This window comes from Rhipicephalus sanguineus, chromosome 1 (genome assembly GCF_013339695.2).
Source record: "Rhipicephalus sanguineus isolate Rsan-2018 chromosome 1, BIME_Rsan_1.4, whole genome shotgun sequence".
NCBI classification, from domain to species: Eukaryota; Metazoa; Arthropoda; class Arachnida; order Ixodida; family Ixodidae; genus Rhipicephalus; species Rhipicephalus sanguineus.
Genome location: NC_051176.1, coordinates 75407696 through 75426603, shown reverse-complemented (window position 1 = coordinate 75426603; position 18908 = coordinate 75407696). Strand labels below are relative to the sequence as shown.

Below are 18908 nucleotides of genomic sequence, written 5' to 3'. Positions count from 1 at the left end.
TAGCTTGAAGAAAAACGTTTTTTGAGAAGGTCTAATTGGCATCTTTTTAACCCGTTTCAATACATCGTCTCCGTGGCCTCCCCAGTTTACAGATCTGTACAAAGGTATCGGCAACATTGAATCAACTAAATCTCTGTACAGTGTTTTTCTTGTCACAGAACACAAATACTCCATTGAAAAGCGAGTGTACAAAAAACGGAAAGAATCAACCACTTCACGCAAATAGCCAGTGACGCTTCCTCCCGTCATATCTGCGGAAGTTACAAGAAATTGCGGCAGTGCTTTCCCCAATCTAACTTGAATCACTGTGCGCAGAAAATCGTTTGTCTGCTCACGCAAAAAAAGAAAACGAGACACAATTTGTCTGATAAAGAAATGTGACAGACCTAGCCCACCACTGCGGACGGAACGAAACAAATTGGTTCTGCTTGCCCTCTCCCAACTTGAAGCCCATATGAATACGGCAAAAACACGGTGCATTTTTTGCACATTTGAACGACACATAGATAGGATTTGCAAGACGTACCACACTTTCGCCATTAAGAAAATATTACACACGGTGGCGCGTCCAAACATTGATAAATGGCGCCCCTGCCAAGCCTTTGTTTTTTCCCTCATTCTCTCTGCCTCGTCACACCAATACTGCTTACTGTCCTTATAGTGCTCGAGGGGCACACCCAAGTACTTAGCCGGCGTTGGTGACCACCGGACGTTTGCAAAATGAGCCGGTGTATTGTCCCAGCGACCGTGCCAAATCCCGAGGCTCTTCTCCCAATTTATCTGAGCTCCAGATTGCTCACAGTATGTCTTTACGAGGCTTACAGCTTCAACAACGCTGTCGCGATCCTCGCAGAAAACCGCGATGTCGTCAGCGTATGCCAGTATTTTAACTTCAGCACGTTGTAATTTGAAACCTCGGATGTTTTCATTGCGCATCACTGCTAAACAAAAGGGCTCGAGATATAGCGCGAAAAGCAATGGGCTTAGAGGACACCCTTGTCTGAGGGAAGACATCACTGAAAGCTTTGCGCTGAGAGACTTGTTAATTATAATCTGTGTAGTACATTGGTCATAGGCCATTCTCACGCCATCTAAAATTATTTTTCCAACATTCACGTACTCTAAAATAAGAAAAAGAACATCGTGGGATACGCGGTCGAAGGCTTTCGCCAGGTCAAGCTGCAACAAAGCAACGCGTCCAGCGAAAGCATCGCAACACTCCAGAACACTTCGTGCTACGTGTGTGTTTGTAGCAATCGTGCGACCTTTAATGCCGCAAGTTTGGTGCGGGCCGACTAGTTCAGTTACGACTGCTTGAAGTCTCTTTGCCAACACCTTCATGAATATCTTGTAATCGGTATTTGTAAGGCTGATTGGCCTGTAACCACCCACCGATAAGAGCGTCTTGTGGTCATCTGTTTTAGGTATTAAAACCATGTGCGCACTCCTGAAAGACGGTGGCACCCGTTGCTTTTCGTATGCCTCCGCGTATACATGCTGCAATACTTTAGCAAGCCAAGGTGCAAATGCCTTGTAGAAAGCAGCTCCTAATCCATCGGGACCTGGCGACTTGCCTGCAGGAAGTTCTTCGATTGCGCGTTCTATTTCCCGCACGCTTATCGGTTCCTCCAGACTAGCTTTGACCTCGTCATCGACACGTGGCATGAAATTTAAAAACCGTGCTTCATATTCATCTCCCGCATGGATTGGGACCCCGAACAATTGGCGGTAATGTTCTATGAAGGCCTGTTCTATCATATTCTTGTCAGAAGTAACACCATCACGATAAGTAATCTGTCCTATCTCATTTTTTCTCGCATACCGCTTTTCATCAGCAAGAGCGCGTTTGTTCGGCGTTCCATCAGCCCATAGTCTTTCCGCACGTGCCCTAATAACTGCTGCTCTATATTTTTCTCTGTCAATGGCTTCCATCTCGCTTTTTATTTTTCTAATTTCTTCGCGATACTTTCCCGGCTGCGCACTATCCATTGAAATAAGGAAATCGAGTTCCTTCTGGAGCTCGTTTTCTCTCATTTTTTCATTATAGCGTCTAGTGGTGCCTATCTCAATCGCAGCCATCTTCACGTGGACCTTAAAGTCTTCCCATGCTTCCGCGTAATGTAAAAACTTATTTCTTAACAAGTTTCTAATCTGGCTGGTAACATCATTCACAAACTTCTCGTCATCCAAGTGTTTTTCGTTAAACTTCCACATCGCCCAATCAAACCGCAGTTTTTTGGGCTTGGTACCCAGTGTAAACCATACTATGCTATGGTCGCTAAAAGACACCGGCTGTACAACATAGCTATCGCAAAATGGCACTAGATCTAACGAGATATAGGCTCTGTCAAGTCTTGCCTGGCTATCTCGCTGATAGTGCGTAAATGGCGGCTGCAATGTACTGGCCATAAGGCGACCTACATCTTCTAGGTTGTAATCGCTTATTAAAGTGTTTAAGAACACTGCACTCCTGTCACGAGCGGTAGTACGTTTAGCGCGATCTTCTGCATAACACACACAGTTAAAATCACCCAGAAAAATGATCTGTCTGTCGCATTGAAGGTACCGTTCGACATCCGTGAAGAAAACTTCCCTTTCGTTTATGTCATTTGGCGCATACAAACAGATAAGCCTCCATTGTGATCCGCTAAAATGGAAGTCGAGGACTATCAGTCTTCCGTTTTCGTTCACAGTGACGGCCTCTTCACTTATACCAATGCCTCTTCGAACCAAGACAGCGCAGCCACCAGACGTGCCGACAGCGTGACAGATGCATACGTTGTAATATGTTTTAAAGGGCATTACCATTTTGTTTGTTACACTACGAGAGCGGAACACGACACGGAGACTATTATTCAGCCTTTTCATCGAATATCTCTTTCGCAAAAAAAAAAAAAAAAACGTCAAACAAGGTGATGCTCTCGCCTGGGATCGAACCAGGGACTTTGCGCGTGTAAAGCGCACGTGATGACCACTACACTACGAGAGCGGAACACGACACGAGGACTATTATTCAGCCTTTTCATCGAATATCTCTTCCGCAAAAAAAATAAATGTCAAACAAGGTGATGCTCTCGCCTGGGATCGAACCAGGGACCTTGCGCGTGTGAAGCGCACGTGATGACCACTACACTACGAGAGCTTTTTTTTTTTTTCTTTATTGCGATGTTGCAATACAAAACCATGATACAAATGATAAAACAAACATTCACCAATCTTGGCCAATGCTTGACATTAAAAAGGTTTATGGCATATCAAACTATCTAGGAGATGATACCACTCTGGTTTATCCGTCATGTGTTTAAGGCTTTCACGTATATAAACAATGCTCTCATTGAAGTACTCTCTCGGTGACAATATACAGATGTCTTCATGGCGCACTGCCATACGAGTCTTCCATATGCTATGTAGCATCATCACCATGAACATATCATACGGCACACCATCGTCACAGATCGTTGGCAAAAAGCGTATGCCGTATGGTGTTACTGGTAAGTCCTTTTTCAAGGTGCGTTGTAGCACGTCCCACAGAAATAGCGCATCAGAGCAATCCAGAAATATATGTTCAATCGTCTCAGGCTTTCTGCATCTGAGACAATTGATTGTCCACGGCACAAAAATCCCTCTTTCTTTTAGCCAAGGTTTCACAGGCAATGTCGCACTGTGTAGCTGAAAGAAAAAGGTTTTACACGACGCACGTATTGGCATTCTCTTAACTCCTTTCAACACGTTCGCACTGCAGCTTTTATCGTACATGGATCGGTATACTGGCATCGGTAAAGTGACGTCAATGACGTCTTTGTACAATTTTTTCCTTGTAACACTACTAAGATAGTCCAATGAAAAACGCGCTTGCAAAAACCGAAAGGACCATACCACTTCACGCAGGAATCCTGTTATTCTCAAACCCTTTCTATAATCTGATGAGACAACAAATTCTGGGAGAGCATCACTTAATCTTAGTTGAATAACTGTGCGCAGGAAGTTGTTTCTTTGATCCCGCAAGAACAAAAATCGTGACACTACCTGTTTCAAAAATAAATGTGCTAATCCGAGACCACCTGCCTTCAGTGGTAGAAATAAATTAGTACGGCTCATTCGCTCCCAAGTTGAACCCCATATATACATAGCGAAAACTCTGTGTAGCTTCTGGATACTCATTCTTGATATACATAAAAACTGCAGTACATACAATATTTTCGCGACCAGAAAGATATTGCACACTGTCGCTCGTGCGAATATAGACATGTTGCGGCCTCCGAATTTAGCCGTTTTTTCCTTCACCTCATTGATTTCCTGTGGCCAATATTCTTTTGTGTCATTGTAATGTTTTAATAGTACGCCAAGGTATTTCATCGGTGTCGTGGTCCATGTCATGCTTTCGAAAAGCATTGGAGTAGCTTCCCAGCCTCCATGCCATAAACCCAGCGATTTGCTCCAGTTTACAGCACTGCCGGTCATGCTACAAAACTTTGCAGTCACTTCAACCACCTTGCTTACGCTTTCCTTATCTTTACACAATATTACAACGTCATCCTCGTACGCTAGTAATTTTATTTCGCTGGTATCAAGACTAAATCCTTTGATGTCATTATTATGCATCACACTTAAGCAAAACGGTTCTAGGAATATTGCAAATAGTAGTGGGGAGAGAGCACATCCTTGTTTTACACCCGTCCTGATGTTAATGCTGTGAGTCAACATTTTGTTAACTACAATTTGCGTCGATGCGTTGCGGTAGCACATCTTTACCACTTCCAATAAGACAGATCCTACATTGGCGTGTTCCATGACAAGGAGAAGAATTTCATGCGCCACCTTATCGAAAGCTTTCTCCAAGTCTAGTTGTATCATCGCAACATTTTCCGAGAAGGCATCGCAGCACTCAAGGATCGTCCTTGCCACGTGAATATTGGTTGTTATAGACCTCCCCTTTATCCCACACGTTTGGTGGGGACCTACTAATTTTCTTACTACATTTTGCAGCCTACTTGCCAATACCTTCGCATATATCTTGTAGTCTGTGTTGGTCAAGCTAATTGGTCGATACTGTCGCACTGATAGTAGTTTTTCAGGATCCTCGATTTTGGGAGTAACACTGTAAGGCTTCGTCGGAAAGATGGAGGTAGTACTTGCTTATCATACGCCTCCGTTATTACATCATGCAAGATACCGGCTAGCTCTTCCTTAAACGCCTTATAGAAGCTTGCACCGAAACCATCTGGTCCTGGTGACTTACCATTGCTCAATTTTTCTATGGCTTTTTCTATTTCCGCGACCGTTATAGGGGCCTCCAAGTTTTCTCTCTCGCTATCATCGAGTTTAGGCATTTTCTGAAGAAAAACTTCATCGAATCCTTCCGAAAAGGACATTTGCTGCCCCAGCATTCCCTCATAGTAGTTTTCAAAAGCGCGTAGAATTATTTCTTTATCCCAGGTTACGTCATTCTGGTACGTTATGACATTTATCTCATTTCTTGCAGCATAGCCCTTTTCGTCAGATATTGACCTCTTCGTTGGTTCTTCGCCGCACCAAAACTTTTCTGCGCGTGCGCGGATAATAGCACCTTTATACTTTTCAACGTCCAATCGTTCCATTTCGGCCTTTTTTCTTTGTACTTCTAACATTGAGCTTCCAGGAGCACTTCTCTCTTTGCTCAAGAGAAAATCTAGCTCAGCTTGTAGTTCCCTTTCTTTCCTTTTTTCTTTCTGTTTTAGTTCACACGATCTTTCAATGGCGTCTAATTTGAGTTGCTCCTTAAAATATTCCCACGCTTCGCAACAACTTGTTTTGTGCCTTTCGTGATACGCCCTAATACCATTCTTTACTTTGCTAACAAATACTTCATCCTCTAAAAGTTTATCATTAAATTTCCACAGTGACCAATTAAACTTTGAGGGCTTCTTCGGACCTATCAAAACATGGACTGCACTATGGTCACTAAATGACACATTTGATACGCCATAGTCGCTACAGTGCGATATAATTGGGGTTGAAACATAAATTCTATCTAACCTCGCATGACTATCTCGCTGGTAGTGTGTGAACTTTGGAATTTTTGTATTTGCAAATACATAACCAACATCTGTAATTTCATGCTCTTCTATCATTCTGACAAGAGTTCTTGCACTAGCATCATAAATCGGTGGTGCATGTACACGATCCTCCACATTACACACACAGTTGAAATCGCCCATCATTATAATACACCCTTCTACTCTCAAATAGCCATCCAACATATCAAAAAAGCTCGTCCGGTCGCTTATTCCATTCGGAGCGTACAAACAAATAACGCGCCACTTCATTGCACATAACAATAAATCGCACACAACCAGGCGTCCATTTTCATCCGTTATAACACTTTCAATTGTTGTACCCAACGTTTTTCTAATCAGGAGTGCACAGCCGCCGGCTCTTCCGCATGCATGAGATACACACACAAGGTAGCGCGACGTAAAAAGATTTACCATTCTGTCCGTCCCTTCCTCACTTTCTATCTTTGTCTCTTGCAATGCGATAATATCAAGATCTTTATCGTCAAGAAGGCGTCGTAGCTGATATTGCTTCCTTCGTCCTGACAGCCCCCTTACATTGATAGTAGCTAATCGCATGGGCTTGTCTATGCGAATCATTTTGTTGTGACGAAGAGGCGGACAAAGCTACACACAAGCCCGTTACTTAGCACGTGATACGAAATACCTTTTACGGTCGAAAATGTAAAAGAACGAAAAAAAAAGGAAAAGAAAAGAAAAAGAAAAAAAGGAAAGGAAAAAGACGAAAAAGAAAAAGAAAGACCTTCTAAGTTGGTGCTGTGTCCGTCGGTTTCCGGCTCGCTGGCAAATTAGGCTGCGGCCTCAAGGTCATCCGACGATATGGCGTCTTTGGCATCGGTTCCTTAGTGCTGGTATCACCCACACTTCCTTGAGGGTCTTCTTCAAGGGTTCGTTTTAACGGCGCTCCACTTGTATCCATCGACGTCTCATCGGTAGTCGTCTTCAAATCCCTCTCCGAGCTCCTGTCTGTCTTTTCATCGGTGTCGACTTTGGCCATCTTCGGAGGCAACTTCGGGGTTTCTTTGTCCGCTGCATGCACCACCGGTTCCGGAGTTGTAGCTTGCGGCGCCATCATTGATCCACTGGCGGCTTCTTCAGCGTCTGCTTCATCCATTAAGTGTTCGCGGGTTACTTCATCACCTTTCGGAGGGCCAGCTACATTGGCGTAGGTTCGCACGCATTCGCTTTCTTCATGACCGAAACGTTTACACACCACGCAGCGGGGCACTCGACAGTCTCTTCTTATATGTCCCGTTCGGTTGCATCGCAGGCATAACGGGGCTCGTCCGGGTGCGACCAGAAGCGACATGATGCCGCCGATGCGCAGCTGATGCGGTAAATCATCCACAGTCACGCCTGGCTGTAACTTCAGGCAAACAGTGCGCGTCGATGATCCCTTGTCTTGGATGCCTTGAATGCGCCAGCGTTCACGGGTTACTTCTTTCACTTTCCCATACGGGCTTAGTGCCGAGCAAACTTCCTCGTCGTGAATGTTGCGCAGTAGCCAGTAGAGCTTAAGACGAACGTCCTGGCTCCACGGGTCCACGACGAGGCATCTTCGGTCCTTCACCTTCAAGTCACCTTGGCACAGTACCTTTTTCACTGCTTCAGCACTTGAGAAAGTCACCGCCCACACGTGGTTCATCTGGAATGCTCCGAGGGCCACGACCTCGGTCAGCAATCCCTGACGGGCCAACGTGTCACGAAAATCTTCGGCCCGGTATGGCCTGGCTCTTATGTCCCCGTGCAGAAAAACAGTATTTAAAACGCACGGACCTGTAGGCAACTGCGGTAGAACCACCTGGTAATCCTCAGAACTGCTGCTCTCCATCCTGTTTCCGCGGCTCAAAGCCGCTGTCACCGCCCCTACGGAGCACATGAAAACACGTCCTATCGCTAGCGCGGCCGGAAGTGGAATCCCCTACACTACGAGAGCGGAACACGACACGGAGACTATTATTCAGCCTTTTCATCGAATATCTCTTTCGCAAAAAAAATAAATGTCAAACAAGGTGATGCTCTCGCCTGGGATCGAGCCAGGGACCTTGCGCGTGTGAAGCGCACGTGATGACCACTACACTACGAGAGCGGAACACGACACGGGGACTATTATTCAGCCTTTTCATCGAATATCTATTTCGCAAAAAAAAATAAACGTCAAACAAGGTGATGCTCTCGCCTGGGATCGAACCAGGGACCTTGTGCGTGTGAAGCGCACGTGATGAGCACTACACTACGAGAGCTTTTTTTTTATTATTTATTTTATTGCCTTCTTTGACATACACATGGGAACACAAACACAATCAGAGGTCAAACGTAAGAATACATATTACATAAGTGCGTAAAGTGGGCATGGATAAAACGATCAGCCAAACTATGGCTGACATGTGATGGCTAAAATCGTTTCATATACATGAGCGGCTCGATCCTCGATACCCATTCAGGTACCGGATCCAAAGATTTGTGTGCTTCCAGGAACCTGCCCACTGATTCACGGAAATACTCCTGTGCCGACCTTGCATCTACATCGACATGACCTGCGGCCATGCAGGCCTTCCCTATGCAGTGCAATCCCATGAGCATAACTGCGTCAAATGGGACGCCGTCTTCATTTTCCACAGATAGGAAACGGATTCCTCGCGGGTTTAGGGGAAAAGTCTTTTTTCAGCGTTCTTTGCAGTATGTCCCAAAAGAACACGCCTTCCCAGCATTCTAAAAATACGTGCTCAATGGTCTCAGGCTTTCTACATATAAAGCAGTGCACACCCCAAGGTACATACATTCCCTTTTCCTTTATCCATGTTTTAACCTCTAGTGTCCCGGTGTGCAACCTGAAGAAAAAGGACTTGGCTCCTGGAGCAACATACATTCGTTTTACACGCTTCAGAACATCGCTTCCTGGATTGGCACTATACATGGCGCGATACAGAGGCACAGGAAGAAGTACATCGACGACGTCCTTGTACAACTTCCTTCGTTTCACTTCCGACAAATATTCACAAGAAAATCGAGCTCGCAAGAATTTATAAGCCGCCACAACTTCCTTCAGGAAACCGAAAACCCCTCCTGCTATAAATTCGGTGGATACAACAAAATCAGGCACAAGTTTACTTAGTCTGAGCTGTAGTAGAGTACGTAAAAAAGGGTCCTTCACATCACGTAGGAAACAGAACCGGTTCACTACTTGCCTCAAGAATAAATGCGACAGGCTGAGGCCTCCCATCACGTATACGTCGGAACAGGTTGGTACGGCTTGTCCTCTCCCACACCGACCCCCAAACAAAAACAGCCAGAATTCTGTGAAACTTCCGTACGTTAGTGCAAGAGCAGTGCAAAACGCTTAGCACATACCACAATTTCGTAACAAGAGAGAGAGAGAAATAGATGAAAAGGAAGAGGCAGGGAGGTTAACCTGGTGCGAGCTACCGGTTTGCTACCCTGCGCAGGGGTGGGGATATAGGGGTCGGAAAGAGGGCAGAGAGAGAGGGAGATAAAATAAAAACAAAACAAAACATGCCCACATGCACACACATGCAGGACGTCCTATCACAGCCGTTCTGATAGCCGGGCTGAACGCAGAAAGCGCATTAGCGCGTGCACAGCCTTCTTCTGAGACGTAAAGTCCTGTCGGTGGCGCAGGATTCTTTCTTCCGAAAGAGTTCGGTCGTCCAATTTGTCAAGCGCGTTGCAAAGCGACTGTCTCTGCGAACAGTACTGTGGACAGTCGCACAGAATATGCTTAATTGTTTCATCACTTCCACAGTGGTCATAAGCTACGGTATCGGCCATTCCTATGCGGAACGCGTACGCACAGGTAAATGCGACACCCAACCATAACCTGCACAGAAGGGTAGCGTCACCTCGACGAAGTCCTGGGGGAATACGAAGGCTGAGAGTTGGGTCTAGGGCATATAGTCCTGCGTGCTGGAAGTGTGGCTTGTTCCACTGCGACGTGGTGAGTTGGCGAGCAAGCACGCGGAGCTTCCGTGCAGCGTCAGTTCTGGAGAGCGGTATTAAGAGTTGATTGTTTTCAGTATGGGCGGAACGGGCAGCTTGATCGGCCCGTTCATTGCCGATAACAAAAAAGACATTGCACACAGTGCTGCGGGTAAACATAGACAATTCTGACCCTTTTGTCTTCTCCGCCCTTGCGCGCATTTCCAAAACTTGGTTTTGCCAGTAGGCTTCACTGTCGCGATAAAACTCTAAAGGGACGCCTAGGTATCTCGTGGGTGTGGAAACCCATTGCATGTTGGCAAACGTGTTGGGTGTCACTGGCCAAGCTCCATGCCAGATTCCGAGGCTCTTGCCCCAGTTAACAGCGCTGCCGCTAGTAGCACAAAAAAGCTTCACAATTTCCACGGTATTCGTGACACTGGCGTGGTCCCCGCAAAACACTGCTATGTCATCCGCGTATGCGAGTAGTTTTACCTCAAATTGCTGTATTGGAAAGCCATTTATACAGCTAGCTCTTATTACACTGAGGCACAAGGGCTCGATATATAAAGCGAAAAGTAGCGGTGAGAGGGGGCAACCCTGTCGCACCGACCGCTGCACTTCGATAAGCTCTCCCACGGACTTGTTGACTATTAGCCTCGTCGTGCAACCCCTGTACGCCATTGGGACTCCCTCCGTGATAACGGATCCCACGTTTATATATTCCAGAATCGCAAACAGTATTTCGTGCGGTACGCGATAGAACGCTTTCTCTAAGTCGAGCTGGAGCATTGCGACTTGTTTGCATAATACGTCACAACACTCCAGTATGCTTCTCGCCGTGTGAATGTTAGTGAAAATGGACCGGTCCTTTATACCGCATGTCTGGTGAGGCCCAACTATATCCTTAATAACCGCTTCTAGTCTTTTCGCCAAAACTTTCATGTATACCTTGTAGTCGACATTAGCGGAGCTGATAGGGCGATATGCCGTTACCTGCCTTAACGTGTCACGATCGTCTGTTTTGGGGATCAGAACTGTGTGCGGGGACAGGAATGAAGGCGGTAATCGCTTACGTTCACATGCATCTTCTAAAACATTAGCTAGTATAGGGGCTACTTCGTACTTGAACGCCTTGTAAAAATCAGCTCCTAGCCCATCAGGCCCAGGAGATTTCCCCGGCTTCAAGTCATCAATAGCCACCGCTATTTCCTCGGCCGTAATCGGGCGCTCTAAAGTCTCGTTTGAACTGTTATCAATCTTTGGCATTGAAGGCATGAATTCTGTCTTGAAACTTTCCGCATCAATTGGGCTACAGGCAAACAACTGTTTGTAGTACATCGTGAACACGTGTTCGATGTCTGTCTGTTCATTCAAGATAACACCGCCTTGTTCAACTTCGTAAATTACGTTCCTGCGGGCCCACTTCCTTTCCTTCGCGAGGGCTCTTTTAGTTGGTGCCTCACCTGTTATCATTGCATCTACTCTAGCTCGGATCAACGCCCCCCCGCGATAGCGTTCCATATCCGTCTGCTCAAGCTTCTGCTTGAGCGCACAGATATCGTCCCTGAACGTCCCAGGAGCTAGGCTTTCTTAATATGTAAGCATTTGCAAGCTTTTCCGCAGGTCTGCCTCATATTTATTCTTCTCGTGCTTTATAGCGCTGGATCGTTCCAGTGCCTTCACTTTCATTTTTTGTTTGAAAATTTCCCATTGTTCGCCTACTGTTGTGTCTGCTCGGTTCTTATTCTCTTCAAGCGAGGCTAACACTTTTTCGCAGAAAACCCCATCGTCTAAAATCTTCGCATTGAGCTTCCATAATTCCCATGCGAACTTATTTCTACTTTCCACTTTGCTTTTAATATCAAACGAGACTAGGCAGTGGTCACTAAATGAAACAGACTGCACTCGGTACTCTTGCGCAAGCGTTAGCAATTCGCCCGGAACGTACACTCAGTCAAGCCGGGCGTGGCTGGATGCTTGAAAATGCGTGAAGCGCACATTTCGGCCGCTATCCAAGCATTCCGCCACGTCCTCGAGCCCATATTCATCAATTATTTTGCCAAGCTCAGCCGTGCTGGCGTCTCTATATGCTGTACCACTCGATTTATCGCGTGCTGCCAGTACACAATTAAAGTCTCCCATAAGCACCAGATTCCCTTCAATATTGCAATAGTTTCTAATACTCTCGAAGAACTGTCTTCTTTCATCGAGTGCATTAGGAGCATAAAGGCATATCACTCGCCAGTCTACTGAACCAAAAACAATGTCACAGACGACCATGCGTCCTGCCGAGTCTGACCTCACAGCCTTCACTTCAAGGCCTGGGAGTTGGCGCACAAAAAGGACACACCCCGCGGATCTCCCAACGGCGTGACTAACAGCCGCGTAGTACCTTGACGTGAAAGGAAGCACCATACCCTTGGTCTCGACGTCACCTTCAATTTTCGTTTCTTGTACGGCAATGATAACTAAATCTTGTTCCATCGTCAGTCTATACAACTGCAATTGCCTTCTCCTAGCTGCAAGCCCTCTAACATTGATTGTGGCGAAGCGCAAGGGTTTATCAGGCAGTGCCATTGCAATAATATAGTATAATAGAGACCCAGAGTATGGGGCTTACCCTTGACGACAGATTACCGTGGGGCCCGATACCTAGAACGGGGCTTCCTAAGCTTACTGCTATGTAACCGGTGGCGGTGGTGGCGGCGTCGATGGTGTCTACGCCGTCAGCCTCCGGTCTTGTGGGATGGTCGGCCTTGGCCGCAACGTTGCCCGACGCTGGGGGGCTGCTTTTGGTGGTGGCTCTCCGGCGCTGATCATGATGATGATATGTGATGTTTTATGGCGCAAGGGCCAATTAATGGCCAAAGAGCGCCAGGTCGTGGGACAAAAAGATGTGAGCAATGATTATGGTAAGTGGCTGTATAAGGGCCTTAAAATTCCACGCCCTAAAGGCGGGTAAAAACATATATCTATTAAAATCATGGGAGTGACATGAAAATGTGTGAATAGATCTATATATATATATATACAATGAAATTATGGCGATGACGTACGGAGTGAATAGCACGTGTGCCTCATCAAGTCCTTTGTGTCCAAAGGCCTGGAGGCAAGTGCTTTTCTTTGAGAGAACTACCGCAGCAGCGGCCTCTGTTGAGAAGCCGTGCTGCGGCTGCCTGGAAATATAACATTAAAACTATGTACATCTTTGAGAAAACCGAGGAGTGAATCATATTTAAAAACAGGTTCGCTGCCTATGAACATTGAGGGATGGAGTGGGAGATGTCGGCGGTGTGATGGAAAATGCTTTTCTCTGATGGCATCAAGATGGGTGCGTTGAAGGAGGATGTGGAATACAGTGAGTGGCGCGTCGCATTTCTCACACATGGGTGGGTCACCGCCGGACAAAAGGTGTGCGTGTGTACCATGTGTGTGTCCTATTCTCATTCTACAAAGTGTGACTTCTGTATAGCGTGACTTTGACACCGGTGGCCAGGCACCAAGACAGGGCTTGATGACATGCAATTTATTTTTGGTTTCTCTATCCCACAAGCGCTGCCAGTGTGCCCTTAATGATTTCTTTAGAGCGGGCTTAAGGTCCAATGCAGGGACTGCAACAGATGTATTGGCAGCGCTTTCTTCGACGGATGCAGCCAGTTTGTCTGCCATAACATTGCCTTCTATCTCACGGTGTCCTGGAACCCAGCAGACTACAACATGCTGTTTGAGTGAGTAAACGGTACATAGCAGTGAATACAGCGAGACGATGACAGGGTTTTTTGTGTTTCTTGAGGGTTTTCAATGCCTTTACGACGCTTAATGAATCTGTGTATATGACTGAATTTTGTAATTGTAATTGCTTAACGTGTTTAACGGCAGCATATATCGCATAGGCTTCTGCGGTGAAAATACTTGTATTAGGGTGCAGAACGCCGGCATCGGAGAATGATGGGCCGACCGCCGCATAAGACACACCAGTGTGAGATTTTGAAGCATCTGTAAAGTATTCAGAGCAAGAATATTTGTGCTGTAATTCAAGAAAATACGTGTGGATATGTGCAAGTGGGGCGTGTTTAGTAACCTCTACAAAAGATAGGTCACAGTCGATAGTCTGCCACTGCTACGGTGGGAGCTCTATTGCGGGAGGCATCACGTTGTGTTCAAGAAGTGGAACACCCATTTCCTCTGCCAAGCCTCTCACACGCAGAGAGTAGGGCTGTCTCACTCGGGGGCGGTTATAAAAGAGGGTGGAGCTGGACAAATCATTTAAGGTAGGGTGTGCGGGGTGTTCATTGTTCGAACTAACTTTTAAAAAATACATGAATGATAGGTATGACCTCTGCAAATGAAGTGGCCACTCGTCAGATTCCACATACAGGCTTTCTACAGGACTCGTCCTGAAGGCACCTGTAGAGAGGCGAATACCTAAATGATGGACAGGATCGAGCATCTTTAGGACGCTTGGTGAAGCCGACCGATACGTTATGGCTCCGTAGTCGAGACGCGTGCGTACAAGACTCCTGTACAGATTCAACAGACATTTTTGTCACTACCCCACGTAGTGCGTGACAGCAGTTTTAAGAGGTTCATTGTTTTCAAGCACTTGTTTTTCAGATGTTTTATATGTGGCACAAAGGTTAATTTTGAATCGAGAATTAAGCCTAAAATTTATGTTCTGCATTTACTGGTAAACGCTGACCCTGCAGATCAAGTTCGGGATCGGGGTGTATGCCTCTTTTCCTAGAAAAGAGCACGCAGGTGCTTTTTTGTGCATTGAGGCTGAACCCGTTCTCGTCTGCCAATTTAGCCACCTTGTTTAGGCCGAGCTGTACCTGCCGCTTACAGATTGCGAGGTTGCACGACTTAAAACCTATCTGTATGTCATCCACATACGTGCAATAGAACATGTTGCGCGGCATGGAAAGACGCAAATAGTTCATTTTTAAAATAAAAAGAGTGCAGCTAAGCACCCCACCCTGTGGTACTCCAGTTTCTTGGACAAACAGATCCGATAAAACATTTCCCACTCGGACACGAAATGTGCGGTTCGACAGGTAGCTCTCTATAATATTCAACATTCTACCTCGGATGCCTAAGTGTGAGAGGTCTCTCAGTATTCCAAACCGCCATGTTGTATCGTAAGCCTTTTCCATATCAAGGAATACTGAGAGAAAGAATTGCTTATGGAGGAATGCATCGCGAATTGCTGCCTCGATACGTATTAAATGACCAGCTGTAGATCGTCCCTCTCGAAATACCCACTGGTATGGATCGAGAAAAATGTTGGATTCTAGAAAATGTAGCAGCCGCCTGTTTATCATCTTTTCGAATAATTTAGAGAGACAACTGGTTAGGGCTATAGGCCTGTAACTCGTAACAAGAGATGGGTCCTTACCCTGTTTCAGGATGGGAATTACGATGGCCTGCTTCCAAGCTGAGGGCATCTCGCCAGAAAACCATATAGTGTTATAGAGACTGAGGAGAGTCTTCTGTGTCTCATGGGGCAAATGTTTCAGCATCTCATACACTATTCGGTCAGAGCCAGGCGCAGAATTGTTGCAGCAATTGAGCGACGCCTCCAGCTCTGCTAGGCAGAATGGTCTGTTATATGGTTCGTCTGTTGTGGATTTGCGTTCAAGCTTTTGTCTCTCAATTATTCCTTTGTACCTTTTAAACGTTTCCGAATAGTGAGACGAGCTGGAAACATCTTCAAAATGTGCACCGAGAGAGTTGGCTTGGTCTTCCAGGGTGTCGCCCTGTATGTTTACTAAAGGAAGTGAAAATGTATGTTGCCCTCTTATTTTCTTAACCCGGTTCCAGGCTCTACCTTCGTCGGTGTATGAGTTTATTCCCGATAGAAACTTCTGCCAGCTTTCTCTCCTAGCCTGCCGACGCGTTCTCCTCCCTTGGGATTTTGCTTGCTTAAACATTACTAGATTTTCAGCTGTGGGGGAGTCACGCAATAGCGTCCACGCCTTGTTTTGTTTCCTCCGAGCCTTACGGCACTCGTCGTTCCACCAGGGGACACGACGTTTGCTTGTGGCCCTGGCTATTTCCGCTATACATTGAGCGGCAGCGTTAATTATAAAAGCAGTAAAATACTCAACAGCACTGTCAATACTAAAAGAACACATGTCCGCCCACGAGATATTAGTAAGCTTATGGAACTTCTCCCAATCGGCTTTGTCAAGATTCCACTGAGGAGCCTGGGGTGGATAATCATTTGCTCTTTGTGTTTTGAGTAGTATTGGGAAGTGGTCACTCCCAAAAGGGTTTTTAACCACTTCCCAGTTAAAATCTAGTAAAATAGACGGGGAAATGATGCTAAGGTCGATGGATGAATATGTTTTTTTCGCAAGGCTAAAAAACGTGTGTTCTTTCTTGTTAAGTAGACATGCGCCCGTGGAAAAGAGAAAATTTTCAATGAGGCGGCCTCGCGCGTCGGTGCGAGGGTCGCCCCACAGGCTGCTGTGTGCATTAAAATCGCCTAGAACAAAGTAGGGTTCCGGCAACTCGTCTATAAAAGATTGAAGTTCGTGTTTGTGTAGCTGGTACTGTGGGGGTATGTATATTGAGCAGATAGTCATGAGTTTGTTTGCAATTATAGCTCGAACGGCTACTGCCTCCAGTGCCGTTCGGAGTGGAAAGTGCTGGCATGCTACGCTTTTGTCAAGTATGATAGCTACCCCGCCAGAAGATGCGACAGCATCCTGGCGATCTTTCCGAAAAACAACATACTGGCGGAGGAAGTTTGTGTGTCTGGGATTTAAGTGCGTCTCCTGTACACACAGCACTTTTGGACACAAATTACTAAGGAGCTCCTGTATGTCGTCTAGGTTGTGTAATAGTCCTCTGACGTTCCATTGTAATATTGTGTCCATGTTGAAAGTGTACGTGTGCTGTGTGTCGCAAAAGGTGAAAGTGACTTATTTTACAGAGCCTTTGTCAGGCCCTGTAATTAGGGTTCTGTCTTTTTTGGAGCGGTCGAGAGGTTCTCGCCGCTCCTTTGGCGCTGCCTGCGCCTTTCCACTTGGAGTTGTGTCCATTGCCTCGTGCGAGGCATTGGACAAGCGTTCCAGCGAGCGGTGTGCGCGCAGTGTTGGCTTCGCCTTCAAAGACAAAGCCTTTGGCCCGACCAACCTGGAGGTCGAAGGGAGCTCCTTGACCTCCGAGGTGCCATGGTTGGAAGAAGCCTCTGGCATGGCCATGTTAAAGGAAGGCAGGGCAGCCTTGGTTGCTCCCACCGTGGGGGCTGATGGCGGTAGCCTCGGCACGCTACGCGTGGCTTCGGCAACCGCCTCATGCCGTTGTGGTGCTACCCCCCGTTGCACCACTTCGGCGAAAGATGTTTTCGCGGCAATGTGCGGCGAGACACGCCGTCTTGCTTCACGGAAACTGATGTTGTGTGTGACTTTGATTGTTAGAATTTCTTTTTCTTTTTTCCACGCAGCGCAGGACCTGGAATATGCTGGATGGTCACCGTCGCAGTTGGCGCAATGTACCTCGGCCTTGCAATCATCATCGGTAGAGTGTCCCGTCGTGCCGCATTTTGCACAGGTTAGCTGCCCTCGGCAACTCTGCGAAGCATGTCCGAACCGTTTACACTTGAAGCAGCGTCGCGGGTTTGGAATGTACGGTCTCACGCGTAGTTTCAGGTAGCCGGTCTCAATTTCATCTGGTAGAGTGCTTGAGGCGAAGGTTAGGATGATGTGCCGGGTTGGTAGCTCTTTGTTTTCACGTCGGATTCTTATGTGCTGCACCTGTACGACGTTCTGATCTTTCCATCCAGTTAGGAGTTCCTCGTCTGATAGATCCATTAGGTCGTCATCTGACACGACACCCTTGACGGTGTTCATCGTTCGGTGAAGTGACAGTTATGGGCTTGTCCCCAAATGATACAAGGTTTGCCAATTTCAGAAACTGTGTCTTGTCTTTAACCTCTAGCAGAATGTCCCCACTGGCCATCTTGGTGGCCTTGTAGCCACTTCCGATGGTCTCTATGAGACACCTGGACACAAGGAACGGTGAGATGTTGCGGGCTTTCTTGTCTGGATTCTCGCAATTGATAACATGGTACTTGGGGAACGGGTCTTGTTTTTTTAAGAGAGAGAATGCGTTTGCATCGGTGCGCCCCTCTTTTAGGGCGGCGATCAAAACAGAAAGGGTTTGGTGATCCCATGGGAAAATGTGTTTTTTCGGCAACGACACCTACCGCCCACCACGGAGCCCAACAAGGGGACGTGGCAGAGCATGTAAACAGGTCTGCACAACGCCAGTAGTACGCCGTTACTATAACCTAATATATATATCCAAGGTTGGACATGTACACCAGGTTAACCCTTGCCGCCGAGAAAAGTGGAAGTAAACAGAAGAGATGAGTAGACAGGAAAGATTAAAAATGAGAAAGACGAAGATGTGGAGGGAGAGAGACAGGAAAAGGCGACTGCCGATTTCCCTTGGGTGGGTCAGCCCAAGGGTGCCGTCTACGTGAAGCCGGGGCCAAAGGGGTATGTTGCCTCTGTCGGGGGGCCTTAAAGGTCCAGTCACCCGGCGTCGGCTCAACCCCCAGGATCCCCTTTTCCCCGGACACGGCAAAGCCACGCACGGCTAGGCGTGGGAGGGGGTCGAAACCCCCCCGTTAGCTCGGGTCCGTGGTGTCGCTACACACCAAACGCCTGCTTGCGCAGACGCCCCTGCGGGATGGCGCTGATCAGGTCCGTAGAAGAACCCTCTCCCTCGACGCCTTCGTGTGGTCGCTTATTAGTCGCGGCGCCTTCCTTAGAAATGTCCATTGCCTCCTCCACTTCCTTCTTGCCACCCGCCACTGGCGCTTTGCTCTTCTCATCCCTGACCAGTGCTGCTTCTGAGGCTTCATCTGTAAGCGGTAGTGCGCCTTCGCCTTTGAAGTTCGCCGGC

The 18908-nt window shown here is 47.0% G+C and overlaps 1 protein-coding gene and 4 non-coding genes across 5 annotated transcripts; all 5 read right to left on the bottom strand.

Moving 5' to 3' along the window:
* Positions 1-2916: 2916 nt before the first annotated feature.
* Positions 2917-2989, bottom strand: Trnav-uac (transfer RNA valine (anticodon UAC)). Its single transcript has one exon. It is a non-coding gene; the product is annotated as a tRNA-Val (tRNA).
* Positions 2990-3069: 80 nt separating this feature from the next.
* On the bottom strand, positions 3070-3142 carry Trnav-cac (transfer RNA valine (anticodon CAC)). The gene has a single exon. It is a non-coding gene; the product is annotated as a tRNA-Val (tRNA).
* A 3656-nt stretch (positions 3143-6798) lies between these two features.
* Positions 6799-7969, bottom strand: LOC119400615 (uncharacterized). The gene has a single exon (XM_037667685.2). It carries the CDS (start codon positions 7930-7932, stop codon positions 6799-6801), a length of 1134 nt encoding a protein of 377 aa, XP_037523613.1. The 5' UTR covers positions 7933-7969.
* A 100-nt stretch (positions 7970-8069) lies between these two features.
* On the bottom strand, positions 8070-8142 carry Trnav-cac (transfer RNA valine (anticodon CAC)). Its single transcript has one exon. It is a non-coding gene; the product is annotated as a tRNA-Val (tRNA).
* An 81-nt stretch (positions 8143-8223) lies between these two features.
* Positions 8224-8296, bottom strand: Trnav-cac (transfer RNA valine (anticodon CAC)). The gene has a single exon. It is a non-coding gene; the product is annotated as a tRNA-Val (tRNA).
* Positions 8297-18908: the final 10612 nt, after the last annotated feature.